The following is a 13,218-nucleotide window of genomic DNA, read 5'->3' as shown; positions in this document are numbered from 1 at the left end:
ACAAAAAGATATTTATTATCATTGAACAGGATCTCAAATTAAATAGATAACACACACACACACACACACACACACACACACACACACACCTTATATCCACCTAGTGGTGCCATATCCCAATTGCAGTTTTGGTTGTATTGAATGATGACTTCTTAATGACCAAACTGTTCAATTCATTCAGAAAAGGATCACCATAAATAAATGCACAGTATACTTATAGTTTGTTAAAATAGATCCCTCATGGCCCAGAGTGGCCAAAATTCAGAATTGACTTTTTTTCTAAGATGTGCTTATTTCTGCATGTGCTTATTATAATCTGCCTTTATCCACATAAAATTTCTAATAAATAAAAAACATGTTTAATTTATGCCTCCCGTATTCTGGCACATTTTATGAATATAGCCTTTTTTATTGTTGTACTGGAGGTACACTGTGATATTTACAAAAGTTCTTACAATATGTCATAGTTGAATTCACCCCTCTCATTCTCCTTTATCTCTCCTCCCCCCATTCCTGGAAGTTTCAACACGTCTTATTTTTCTATTTTCATACATGAGTACATAATATTTCTACCTAATTCACCCTCCTACACCTTTTCCCTACTTCTTCCCCCCTTCCACTGGTGCCAACCCCCAGACAGGACCTGTTTTACCTTACTGTTCTCAGTCTTTGAAAAAGACATTTTTGTTTGAGTAAGATAGCTATACCGGAAGTTCCCTTGCGCCATTTCCATGTATCTATGTTATAACCCAGATTGACTCATCTCCTCTATTTTTCTCCTTTCTACCTTAGTTCCCTTCTTATGGTGATTTTAACAGGTTTAACAATTCTATATTCATTCTTGTATAGAAAGTGCGTCACCCATGTTCACCTTCTTAACTTCCTTCCTTTACCCTCCCACTCCCATTAGTGGCCTCCCCTTAGCGTGACCTGTCTTTCATAATACTGCTGTATTTGTTTTGTGTCTGTATTTCTAAATATAGCTTTTTGGACAGTCATTGTCATCATCTCCCAAAATCTAAAACATTGCCTTTGTGGTTTGGGTCCCTGGTTAAATAATACTTAATCTTACTCTATTCATCTAAGACCTAACATTTCCCTTAGATAATAGAAAGAGCAAATAACAGTAATTACTTTAGCCTGAAAGCTATCAAATTTGTTATTCACAGACTAAACTGAAAAACATAAAAATCATAAATAACAGAAATAAATACACAGGTCAAATGAACCTTTGACTTAAAACAGTCGAAGTTTAAGAATACTTCTGCAATTTACACTCAAAAGTCATAAATGATTCATTGAAAAATACTCAAACTTTCAATCTTTAAAACAATACTCTATACATTAGTGAAAATACTAATATCTAAAATGCTCATTAGTACTATGGCAGTACTTTCAGGTAGTGTTAATGGGACAGGCTCTGGTATCAGAAACAGACTGAAGTGGGTGCTTGTGGCTCACCCATGCAATCCTTGCTACTTGGAAGGTTGAGATCAGGAGGATCTCAGTTTTGGGCCAGCCTGAGCAAACAAATTTATGAAACTGCTTCTCCACAGAGAAAAGCTGGGCACGGTGTGCACCTATCATCCCAGGTATGGCAGTGAGCATAAAATAGGATTACAGTTCAGGCCAGCTGGACAAAAAGTGAGACCTATCTCTGAATAACCACAGTAAAAAAGGTGTGGCTCAAGCAGGAAGCCTTGAGTTCAAACTGCCAAAAAAAGAAAAGAATAAAAAGGATTGATACCACCCCTTACTAAGTGTGTAACTTTGAACTTCTAGGAGATGTTAACAGTGATATAAAATCAACTCCTTCTTCCTCAAGGCTACAATTAGGATTAAGTGAAATAATGAATGCAACATTTTCAGTGCAATGCTGGGCACATTGTAATTAACTGACCATATTCTAACGATGATAATGAAGATGGGGAAAAGAATAAGAAAAAAAGGAAAGTGCAGTGATAAGTTACAAGAGAAAGAGAGGCATGAAAGTCTCCAGAGCTTAATTGGTTTTACGGATGTACAGTGAATGAAAAACACTCTCCCCTGCACCCTGAGCCTAGCATGGCTGCTGCTTAACCTTGAGGCTTGGACACCTGACTCCTGGTTTCGGGTCACACTTCTGTTCAATGGGCAGGTCAGATGCCCCGCCAGCTCCAACCTTCTCTCTTCTCTTTGGCTCCCGTTCAGGAAGAGAATTGATGGACACTCCTGAAGAACTGAGAATTTGAGCTGCAGTATTCAGTTACTTAGGTTTCTTTTTTGTTGTTGCTTGTTTGTTTTCTTTCCAAACAAAGAACCCCCCTCACATCAGCTTTCAATGGAAAAATTAACACAGCCATACCTGCCTAACCCAAAGAAACCCCACAGGAAAGGGCTGGTTTCCTAATCCCCCTAAAGCACAGGCCTCATGAATTAAATATAGACGAAACTTGGATTTCAGTTAGTCTTTAATACAATGTCAACTCTTTAAAGTAAACAAAGATGTCAGCACAAAACATGGAAACACGTTATCTATCAGTAGTTCTGGACTCTCACAGTGGTCAGCATGTAGGGACTGAGGTCACGACACTCAAAGGACACACTCTCCTGTTTCAGTGGACTCATTCTGTAATTGGAAGGCAAAAGTGAGGCTTATTTTGTGCAAAGTGATCACTTTATGGAAAAGAAGCTTTCTCTCTCTGGCTTGGCACTTAAAAATAATATCCATTTTCCTTTTATGTTAAAGTGCTATAAGAACTGATGGGGCCTTTCTTTACTGAATTAACTATATATGCCATCCATTTCTGGGTCAGTATTGCTAGTTAAATTCCCTCAGAATGAGCCATTCATGGACAATTAATGGTTAAGAAGTTATTACACTTGCATACTGAAAACACGGTTTAGAGTTCACAGTACAAGGCTCTGTGGTACAGAGTGCCTACGAGCAGCATCCGGTCATACAAGGCTGCCACCGAGCTTCCCTGGAGGATGGATCCATTGTTGGCATAGACTGTGGTCACCGTAGGCTTCTCAGAGAGAATGTTCTGGATGCGAAGAATCTGTTCAGGAGATACAAAGTATTAATATGGAACCACCCTACACCCATGTCACTCAGTCTCTACAATGACACAATGATTAAGAGGATACGCTGCTGGAAACAGCACTTACCAATCTTGTTAATGCTTTAATTAAAGTACTTTCTTAAACTTTCAAAACAAGTGCTTTTTAAAACACCTAGTTGTGCCATGCCAACACAGGATTTAGTGTTATTACAGCAATTCAGCATTAATAGAAATAGGCTCACACTAATGTGCCTACGTTCCCACTATTCCAACATGAACAAAAATCCTGTCATGTGGTGAGTTGACAATAAACCATATATTTAAAAAATTGCCAGTATACTACCCAAGAAGGGCATATGTTTTTATAAAAATGCCTTCTGACTTATTCCCACCTTAATTTAATACATCAAAAGATTACTTTGTTAAAAGCATTTGTACAATGTAACATTCTGCCAATTATTGGCTTAAAGCAATTATAAACCACCACACAAGTTTACTCTATTATTGGTTGAAAAGAACTAAGAAAACATCCCTGTGACAGTTTATTGTATTATTAGCTCAAAAGGAGTTGAATAATTAAGGTTGAAAAACAAAAAATGTAAAAACCTCTGAGGCAGGAGGATTGTTGGGGTCATACACGAAGAGCTTCTGTCCGTTAGGGTGACAGCCTACCCAGATGTCCCCCGAGGAAGGATCAACAGATAAATTATCCACCAGTGTATCCAACTGCAGTACCTTCCAAATTAAAAAAAAAAAAAAAAAAAAGTGCCATAGCTAAATTACATGAGAAACTTGACTAAATAATTTAGAGCTCAACTTTCCTACCTCTGCGCGTGGCGGGGGGAGAGGGGGGACGGGGAGGGAATTACACACTTCTCCCTCCCTCCACCCTTCTAACACCAAGGTTGCTTAAAATAAATTTAATAAACTGGTTTGGAACCACTTTTCATCTTCTCTAAAAGTAAGAAAGTTGAGAGTGATAATCAGTCTCTCAAAAAAAAAAGAATTACTTTCCCCTTAAAAGATGCACAATGATCAGTTAGCTCAAGGAACTCCATCAAAGCAAGACAGGAAATTCGTAATCCACCTGAAATATGTGTTGTCAAACAGCACGAAAATAATAATGGTGTGGGACCCAATTTCTATGTTCATTTATTATTGAAAGGGCTGACGACATGCATAAATCTTCATTTGAGAAGTCATCTATTAGTCTTTTCAATTGTGAAAATTCTTATAGGAATTCATGGAATACCATCAATACTTCATGGAAAGAGCCCTAAATCTGGTGCAAATATCACTCAGCCTGCTTCTGCAAGCAGTTACATTGGATCCTGTGATCACTAGCAACAGATTTCTCATGTTGAAGTGAGGTACTATTTAAAAATTCGGAATAGTTACCCTGGCGCTCACGTGTGGTATTGTTACATGAAACAACTATGTAACGGCTAAGAACAATGGATTAGGAGCTATACATAAAAATACATCTTTACCTTTAATTGAGTTAAGTTCATGTTAGGCTGTTTTTCTAAAACGCGAACTTCATGAGCCAACGTGTCAGCAACATAGATGTACCTTTGCAGAAGGACACACTAATTAGAGCTCTTGCCCACAGAGCCTCACTAACACAGTACAAAGCATCTCCACAACTGCCAAGGAGTTAACCAATGACGCACCCTCAAGGAAGGCCTGATAAAGGTCAATTTTTACTTAAAAAGTAAGCTTGCATAATCAATTCTGTGATGCTACCACCATCATGGACCGTTTAAATTTTTAAAAAGGTTTGTAAGGTAAAATAACATAAGACATCAATTTGCATATAAAGTCCATGACATCTGCCACTGAAATGACATTAAAACAAATGCTTGGTTTCATAAGAAAAGCGTCTACATTCCATAACATAATCTGACATTTCTATCATTTACATATAGAAATATATGGTACAGAGCCTATTTCATTAAAATATTTATAATATGTATTAATGCATAATGGAGAATTTTAGGAGTGAGAGCTAAGCATCTATCCAGAACACTGTAGCTACACTTAAGGAGTGGTGAATTAACAGACTCCATGAAGACAATTTTACTTATGGAGTTGACTGTTCTGAGCAATCATATGTACGGCCTCGAACCCAGCACTGTGGCAGATATAAATGTCAAGGGGAGACAGCCTCTTCCCCACATTAGAATATAATGGTTAAATCTGCAGATAGTGGACCCATCAGGCCTGGGTTCAAATCTAGCTAGGAAACCAGCTGAACAGCATTGTACATCCATCTCTTTTTGCAATAAGAAAGTGGCACAGTAACAAACTGGTCAGTTCAATTCAACAATGACCAAGCATCCCTTTGTACCTGGTGTGCAACTGGCATGCACCACCAAAGATGAAGATAGAATTCTCAGTGCAGAAAGACAACACTGGCAAGCGTGCAAAAGATGCAACCAGGCTGAAAGCAAGTTGCCACAAAGACTCTAGCTAGAGAGCGCGACAACCTAGAGTTGACAAGGTCAGCAGGGAAGGGTAGTGGGGGAGGGGGAGAACCAAGTGATTCGCTCATGGTGGGCTAGGAACAGGGAGAGGAGTTAGAGCTAAATCCTCTAGTCATTATTATGTTTATTTTTCAGGTTGAATGTGTAGAAAGTTTTAGTTTCATGACAGAAATACTGAGAGGTAGGGAAAAAAAACAGATTTGGCTGGAGAGGTTAGATCAGGTTGGTATGTATGCATGTATGTATGTATCATACGTGTGTGCGTGTATTTATAGGCAGTACTGAGATTTGAACTCAGGGCCTTGCACTTGCTAGGCAGGCTACTCTGCTACTTGAGCCATACCTCCAGCCCTTTGTGCTTTTAGTTATTTTTTTTTAAATAGGGTCTCACTTTTATGCCCTGCCTGACTCGGACTACAGTCTTCCTATTTCTGCCTCCCATGCTGCTGGGATGTTAAGTGTGCATTATTATGCCCGGATTTTTATTGGCTGAGTTGGGGTCTTGCAAACTATTTGCCCACGCTGGCCTCAAACCACAATCCTTCTGAGTAACTAGGATTACAGGCATGAGCCACTGTGCCTGGTCTAGACACAATTTAAATTAAATGACTCTATATTTGTTTTCCTTAAACAGAAAGGAGAAATTGCACTGCAAAAATAAAGACATTTAGTTGTCAAGGAATGCCACATTTATTTCTTGTTATATTTGTGTTAGTTTAAATTGTTCAAAGTGCTATGGCAGTGGAAGAGAGAGCTAATAAAGAATTTAATAGCTTTCTAATAGGTTTCTAATAGGCATATACATAAAAATAATGATAGAATTTTTGGAAGATAATTCGGCAATATTTATTAAAGTTAACATCTAAAGCATTCATGCTGAGGAAGTGGCTCTGTTGTTACACAGAGAGTAAAGAGATGGACGTACAATGCCATTCAGTTGGTTTCCTAGATAGATTTGAACTCAGGTTCCATGAGTCCACAATCTGCAAATTTAACCATTATGTTCTAATGTTGTCTTAAGGAGTTTTTCCTTAAAAAATAACTGGTAAGTTTTGGTGGTAAATAAGATGTATAAAATGGTTTTTATGTAGAAAAAAAGTCACATGTCCTTCAACAGAGAAACGATTAAGTCAGTTTAGGATCACCCTTAACACGGACTATTACATAGTCAATAAAAATGACAGTTTCTAAAAGGAAACCTGTACATACATATGTAAATATGATCCCATTTTATGAAACTTATAAATTTAAACTTGGCAATGATACATGTCAAATTTTATACTGTATGTAAATATATACTTTTACATTCTATGTAAATACATGCATTACTATACACATATGAAATGATACAAAAATGTTAAATCTATTTTCAAATTGACAAAAAAAAAAAAAAAAGCAAAGTAAGAGTTTGGCTGGCACCACAATTTAGAAGAAATGAAGACATTCTGTAAAGTTTGTACTTTTTATCAGGTGAAATATTGATCCCATTTGCTGAATCGAATCCTTCTGCTGCCACTTTAACCTCATTTGGACTGTAGTAAATAACATTCGCCCAGTGTAAGTTCAAGTAGGTCTCCAAATACTTTAAGAAAGGGTCAGAAAAGTAGTGGTCGTTGGTGGCATAGAAGTGTGCAGGTCCAACAGCGACAATGTCATTCACGCTGAAAGAGAAACACAGCATGTAAAAGAAAAGAAAAGCCTCCGGTGGTCTGCGTACCATTAGAAGATCAGATCGAGTTGCTCTTACACACATGCTTCAATTTTTTTCCAAGATAAGCTAAAAATCTTATGAGTCTATCATTTGACAGAGAGCACTTTCATATGGTAACCAACCAGGTGACTTGAAGGCAGGTCATTTAGAAGCTCTGGCAGGATCACTGTAAAAGAAAAAAGATCTAGCCAGGAATGGTGACCCACATGTGTAATCCCAGTACTCCAGAGGTCAAAGCAGGGGGATCAAGAGTCTGAGGTCAGCCTGGGCTATATCGAGACACCGTCTCAAAAATAAAGATAAAAATAAATGAATGACTGAAAATTTGGTGTCATCAGGGCTTTTGATGCAAACAAGGTGGGGCTTAGTAACTGTAGGTCAAGCCAGAGCTGTGCACTGTGAAGAGCCCGTCTGGCCGGGGAGCTCCTTAGGCTGGCAGTAACAGTTCCCTGGCCCTGTGTACCACCCGCTGGGTTCTTCTGAGGTCCCTGGCTTAGGCATTCGTCAAACTAAGATTGACTGTTCAATTTCTACCTGCCTCACAGAACCGACATGCTGTGAAGGAGCAGATACTCAGTAAACACTTGCAGAGAGATGAATGATGAAATTGCCAGAATACAAGGCTTCAGGTGAAAGACTGATATGCTAAAAACAATTACATTTTTTACGCCAGTTAGACAAGGGTGTTATGAAATTTAAATTCCAATTATCCTACGCAAAAGTTCTGAAAGAGCCGCTTTCTCCTTTGTCAAATGAAAAATACAGCACTACAAAGAAGGTGGGTCTCCTTGTTTTGTGCAAAAGCTCCATCACAGAGAGGCTGTCTGAATGGTATTTACGCTCCTATTTATTAAGAAGTACATTTGGGGAGAAGAATTATTGGAAGTTACAAGCTTACACTCTACAGAGAGGAGCAGAGATTAAAACTATCCATCAAGTTTAAACTACAAGCAGTAGGCTAACACAAGTTGAGTTGGGAGGAGTCCTCATTTGGCCACCTTACCCACCAGCATCATGTTAGAGTAGGAGTGACCCATTCGAAACTGGAATGCTAGCAGTTCTGTAGGGCATCAGCTTGTGGCTACCATTACCCCTGACAGAGAACTTTGCAGAATTCTCATAGGAAGCACAGCCCCATGTAAAACAGGCCACTCTTCTGGGGACAGAATAGGGAGCTGCGTGCTGGGGCACCTGAGACAGGGGTGCCAAAAGGGAAAAACAGGGTTGTGATGTGTGCTCAAGATGAGCATGACAAGGATTGCTCTATACTTCAGTGTTTCCTGTTTCTTAAGAGAGTCCACAAAAGATGTCAATTATTATAAAGAGGGACATCAACTCCATACACCATGCGTGAGCTTTCTGATCTGTGAGGAAACTGCAAGTGTGTGCACGTGGCTGAGTGTCCCCTACCTAAAATGCTTGTGACCAAAAGTTTCTGATTTTTCTGGGCTTTGGAATATGTCCATGTATATAATGAGGTATCTTTTGGGAACTGGAAACAAGTCTAAATATGAAATTCGTTTAAGTTTCTTTTTTTTTTTTTCAGCAGTCCTGGGGTTGGAACTCAGGGCCTCAAACTTGCTAGCAGGCACTCCACCACCTGAGCCACTCCACCAGCCTCATTTAGGTTTCATATATATCTTATACACATAGTTGGAAGGTAATTTTATTTTTTGCTGTTACTGGGGTTTTGAACTCAGGCCCTGGCATTTGCTAGGCAAGTGTACCACTACCACTGGAGCCAAGCCTCCAGTCTGCCTTGCTTTCATTATTTTTGCATGCAATCTTGCATTTTTTGCCAGGGCCAGGCTTGAACCGTGATCTTCCTACCTTTGCCTCCTGCATGGCTGAGATTACCGGCATGAACCACCACACCCAGTTTATTTTTGAGACAGGGTTTTGCTAACTTTTTATCTGAGTCAGCCTCAAACCCTGATCCTCCTATCTCTGTTTCCTGGGTAGCTGGAATTACAGGTGTCAGCCATGGCACCTGGCTCACTGGAAGGAATTCCATATATTTCCAAAAATTCACAGCATGAAACAACTTCATGCTGTGAAATTTTCCCCTTGAGTCATGTGTTGGCATTCAAACAGTTTCAGATTGTGGAGCCTTTCAGATTTCAAATTTTTGGGTTAAAAATGTTTAACCTATCATTGCTTCTTGGCCTTTTGGCTAAGATAAGGGTAAAAAATGCTTAACCTGTATAAATACACACACACACACACACAAACTCTTGGACTAAGTATAATATATATATGTATATATTAAATTTTATGATTATATAATACATTAGATATTAGCTAATATATAATTATATATGTGTTTCTATGTAAGCATATACCTTCTGTATATGTTTTTACAGAAGGTAAGAGGCCCACCCTCCCTGGGGAATGTCTGAAAACTCCAGAATGGGCAAAAGGAGGAAATACCTTGGAAGAAGCTCATGTTTGATTGTTTTCAGGTGCAACAGAGAATTTTCTTCTTCTTCAAATTTAAAAATTTCCACTGTATTCTTGAATTCAGGATGATTTACAACAAAGAGATAAACTGTGTTATCTAAAGAATCAAAAAGACAGAGTTAATTTACAAGACATAACCCTAGGGCCTCTGGGCAGACGGTGACATTTAAATATCACCGGCAAGGAAAGGTTGAATGTACAAGCCATAGACGACCAGTCTTTGCCATCACTGTCTGTTTGGTGTTATTTCTGATCATTGGTCCCCTTGACCTTTAAAGAAGAGTGTTTCCTACTCCACAATGGAGTTCATGCATAATCTGTTTATAGATTAATTCAGAAGTATAACTCTTTTAATACAATGTTCACAGGTATGTGAAAAGGTTGTGAAATCTAAACATTCTTTTAGGTGTTAACTGAAAGAAATTTCAAAGTAACATCTCAGGTCCTGCTGGCTGAAGATGCAAGAGAGAAAGCTGTACGAAGAACACAGGAATAATTCATGAGTTAATTGTCCCTCTCTTCCTATCAATAAGATCCGAATTTATTTCCACAGTCATTTGTGAACCACTAGATGTTTCTTGACGTTGGTAGCTTGGTGGCTCTTACCCTTGTCTATGAAAGTGCTGATGCCGTGAGGATTAAATGAAGCCAAATCAAACCCTCGGCTGATTCTTAGTTCCAGCGCCCTCGGTTTTTCTTCTTCTAGATCCATCATTAAAATTCCTCCAGGCTTATCTGGGGCAAAGCTGTGGAGTCCTGGAAATTTCAGACCCTTTCCAAAACAGAGAAAAAAGTTAAAGGCTTCAGTATCTTTATGGACTACAGTGGGAACTACACATGAATGACAAGTAGACACTGGTTAAAGGATGTGGCGTAAAGCCACAAACTCAAAGAAAAGGTGGTGGCAGGAAGCCATGAACACAAAGGAAACAGAGACGATAATAGAAACAAATTGTTACTGGGAGCTGGGGAGCTGAATAATACTTGATTCTGTTGAGGTGAATCAGAAGAAGGTTGGTGGCTGAAAGACTCCAGGCAGAGTCGAGAGCAGGGTTAAGTACAAGTTTGCGTAGTAAGCATGGAAACCTTTCCCTCGAGACCAGGCCTGCCTGCACTCTGCTATGTCTCGACCAAAGAAGTCAGTCATGGTTGCCTCCTTGTCTCACACCTTACATCCAATCTACCAATAAACCCTGCTGATTTTTCCTTTATAAGGTGAACACATCCACCGCTTCCAACACGGGTTGTCCTGGTCCACATAGCCATGAGTACGGCGATAGCCTTCTAACTGGCCTTTCTGCTTCTGTCCATCACTCCCCAGTCAGTTCCCACCCCAGCACCCAGATTATGTCAGACCTCTGATCCAAACTTATGAACGGTGTCTCATCTCCCTCCGATTATAAACAAGAATTCTTACAAGGGCCTAAAGGCTGTGTACAATCAGCCCTTCTTGTCCCCCCACCCCAATGCACCCCCCCACCTCTCTTCATCCCTTCTGACCCTCTTCCTCACTTGAGTTACCCTGGTCATCCAGGCTTCCTGATGTTCAACAGGCAAGCATGGTCTCACCTCGCGGCTTTCATGCTCTGTTGTGTCTAACTAGTGATGCTCCCCCACTCCCAGAGGTAGGGATCCTGTCCTTAATTTCTTTCTATCTGTGCCAAATGTCACTTCTCAGTGAGGCCACTCCAAAACAAAATACCCATCTGCCTGGCATGTCCTGACCTCCTTACCCTGGTTTACTTTTCTCCATCACCCTCATTGCCATTTTCCTAAACCACACACACACACACACACACACACACAGGTACATCTTAATACCTGCCTGAATGCTATGCTGTATTTAGTATAGTAAGGATCTAAGACAGACACACACAAGTTGGTGAAGAAGAGGTCACTATTGTCCCTCCGGCACAACTGGTTCACCCTCTTCTCATGACTTGTGTGCTGCTCTTCTTTCTACCTGTGAGTCTCTTCCCACCATATTGGCAAGATTCATGCCTTCTCTTCTACCTGAGCACAGTCACCATCTGACCCGATTCACAACCCCAACTGAATACAAGGTGGGACTCTTGTGCTCACTCTCTACTAGATCCCAGTGCCTGGAAGAGGACTAACAAAGACTCCATCCTTCTCCCCCTTACTCATAAAGTCCTCAATGCCCATTTTCCTATGGGTCTATTAGGCGATTCTCTAGTTTGTTCTTTTGTTGCTTCATGTCTATTTCTGTGCCAATACAGCACTTTAAATTATTAGAGCTTTACAGACACATATGTTAAACACACACGACTCACAGATGTGAGAATTAACTGCTATCTTGAATGAACATTGTCATCATTGCATTTTCTACTTGGTATCTCCCGGTATGTGGGAGGCCATGGCATTTTCTATGCTCATTTTGAATCCAACTCACTGAACTCTCCTCTTTGTTCTAATAGTCGTTGGTTGAATCTCATGGATTGCTTAAAAAAACAGAATCACATTATCTGAAAATAAAGGCAGTTATGTCTTGTTTTCCTTCCTCACATTTCTTTCTTGTTGTATAAGGTTATTAAGAACTCTATTACCTACCGATGGTTGTTGTGATATTGGGCGTTTTCTTCCTGTTGTGAACATTAACAGGAATACAACTAATGTTTCATCATTAAGAATGATGTTTTACTGCTGGTTTCTGGGAATTTTCCTTCCATTTCTAGTTTACTTGGAGCTTTTAATCAGGAACAAGTATTGAATTTTATTTAATGCTCTTTTGGCACGTACTGAGAGGATCTAGGGTTTTTTTCTCTCTTAAATTAGTTACTCAATAAATTGTCCAGCTATCTATAAAACGCTGACTCATCCTTACATTCTTAAGAAAGTCTTATTGATGATAGTACATTTTATTTGAATGTATTATTGTATGCCGTTTCCTAATACAATGAGTTCATACTTTATGCAAATTTAAGGATACCATAAAGAAGACGAGTCACTTTATACACAAAACTGGACAGACTAGGAAATTCTGCTAATTGAAAAAAAGAGCCGGGTGCCTGTAATCCTAGCTACTCAGGAGGCAAAGATCAGGAGGATCGCGGTTCAAAGCTAGCCAGGGCAAATAGTTCTTCAGACCCTATCTCAAAAAACACCTAACACACACACACACACACACACACACACACACACAAAGGGCTGGTGGAGTGGCTCAAGGTTGCCTTGGTACTACCAAAAAAAAAAATTTTTAAAAAGAAAGAAAAAGACTATCTACAATTGCATACTTCCAAGGCTGCCAGGCCAGTAACAGAATAGACTGGAATGATACTATTTCCACATGGCAGTGCCTTCAGCTGCCAATAATCTCCACTCTTTATTAACATCCCCAGAATGACAGTGTAAAGTGATCAGATAATGGTGATAACTATTCACCATTATTTTAACACTTCCTATTATTTTGGATATTTTTTGCTTTTAAAATTTATTTTATTTTTAATTGTGATAAAATAAAAATAACATAAAATTTACCAGCGTTACCAGTAGTGTT

The 13,218-nt window shown here is 39.3% G+C and overlaps 1 protein-coding gene across 2 annotated transcripts in view; it reads right to left on the bottom strand.

The window, feature by feature from the left end:
- Positions 1-2,432: 2,432 nt before the first annotated feature.
- The window catches only part of LOC109693469 (serum paraoxonase/arylesterase 2), a 32,789-nt gene continuing 22,003 nt past the window's right edge, over positions 2,433-13,218 (bottom strand). For both annotated transcript variants that reach the window (XM_020174804.2, XM_074064720.1), the window contains exons 4-9: positions 10,308-10,473; positions 9,672-9,798; positions 6,991-7,191; positions 4,535-4,616; positions 3,651-3,779; positions 2,433-3,041 (exon numbers count right to left, since the gene is read on the bottom strand). In XM_020174804.2, coding sequence (XP_020030393.1) covers positions 2,883-3,041; positions 3,651-3,779; positions 4,535-4,616; positions 6,991-7,191; positions 9,672-9,798; positions 10,308-10,473 — 864 coding nt within the window. In that variant the 3' untranslated portion in view covers positions 2,433-2,882. The remainder of the gene's footprint in view (positions 3,042-3,650; positions 3,780-4,534; positions 4,617-6,990; positions 7,192-9,671; positions 9,799-10,307; positions 10,474-13,218) is intronic.

The sequence above is a fragment of the Castor canadensis genome, chromosome 2, assembly GCF_047511655.1.
Source record: "Castor canadensis chromosome 2, mCasCan1.hap1v2, whole genome shotgun sequence".
Classification (NCBI taxonomy): domain Eukaryota; kingdom Metazoa; phylum Chordata; class Mammalia; order Rodentia; family Castoridae; genus Castor; species Castor canadensis.
The sequence above is the reverse complement of the archived record's forward strand: the minus strand, read 5'-3'. Positions and strand labels throughout refer to the sequence as shown.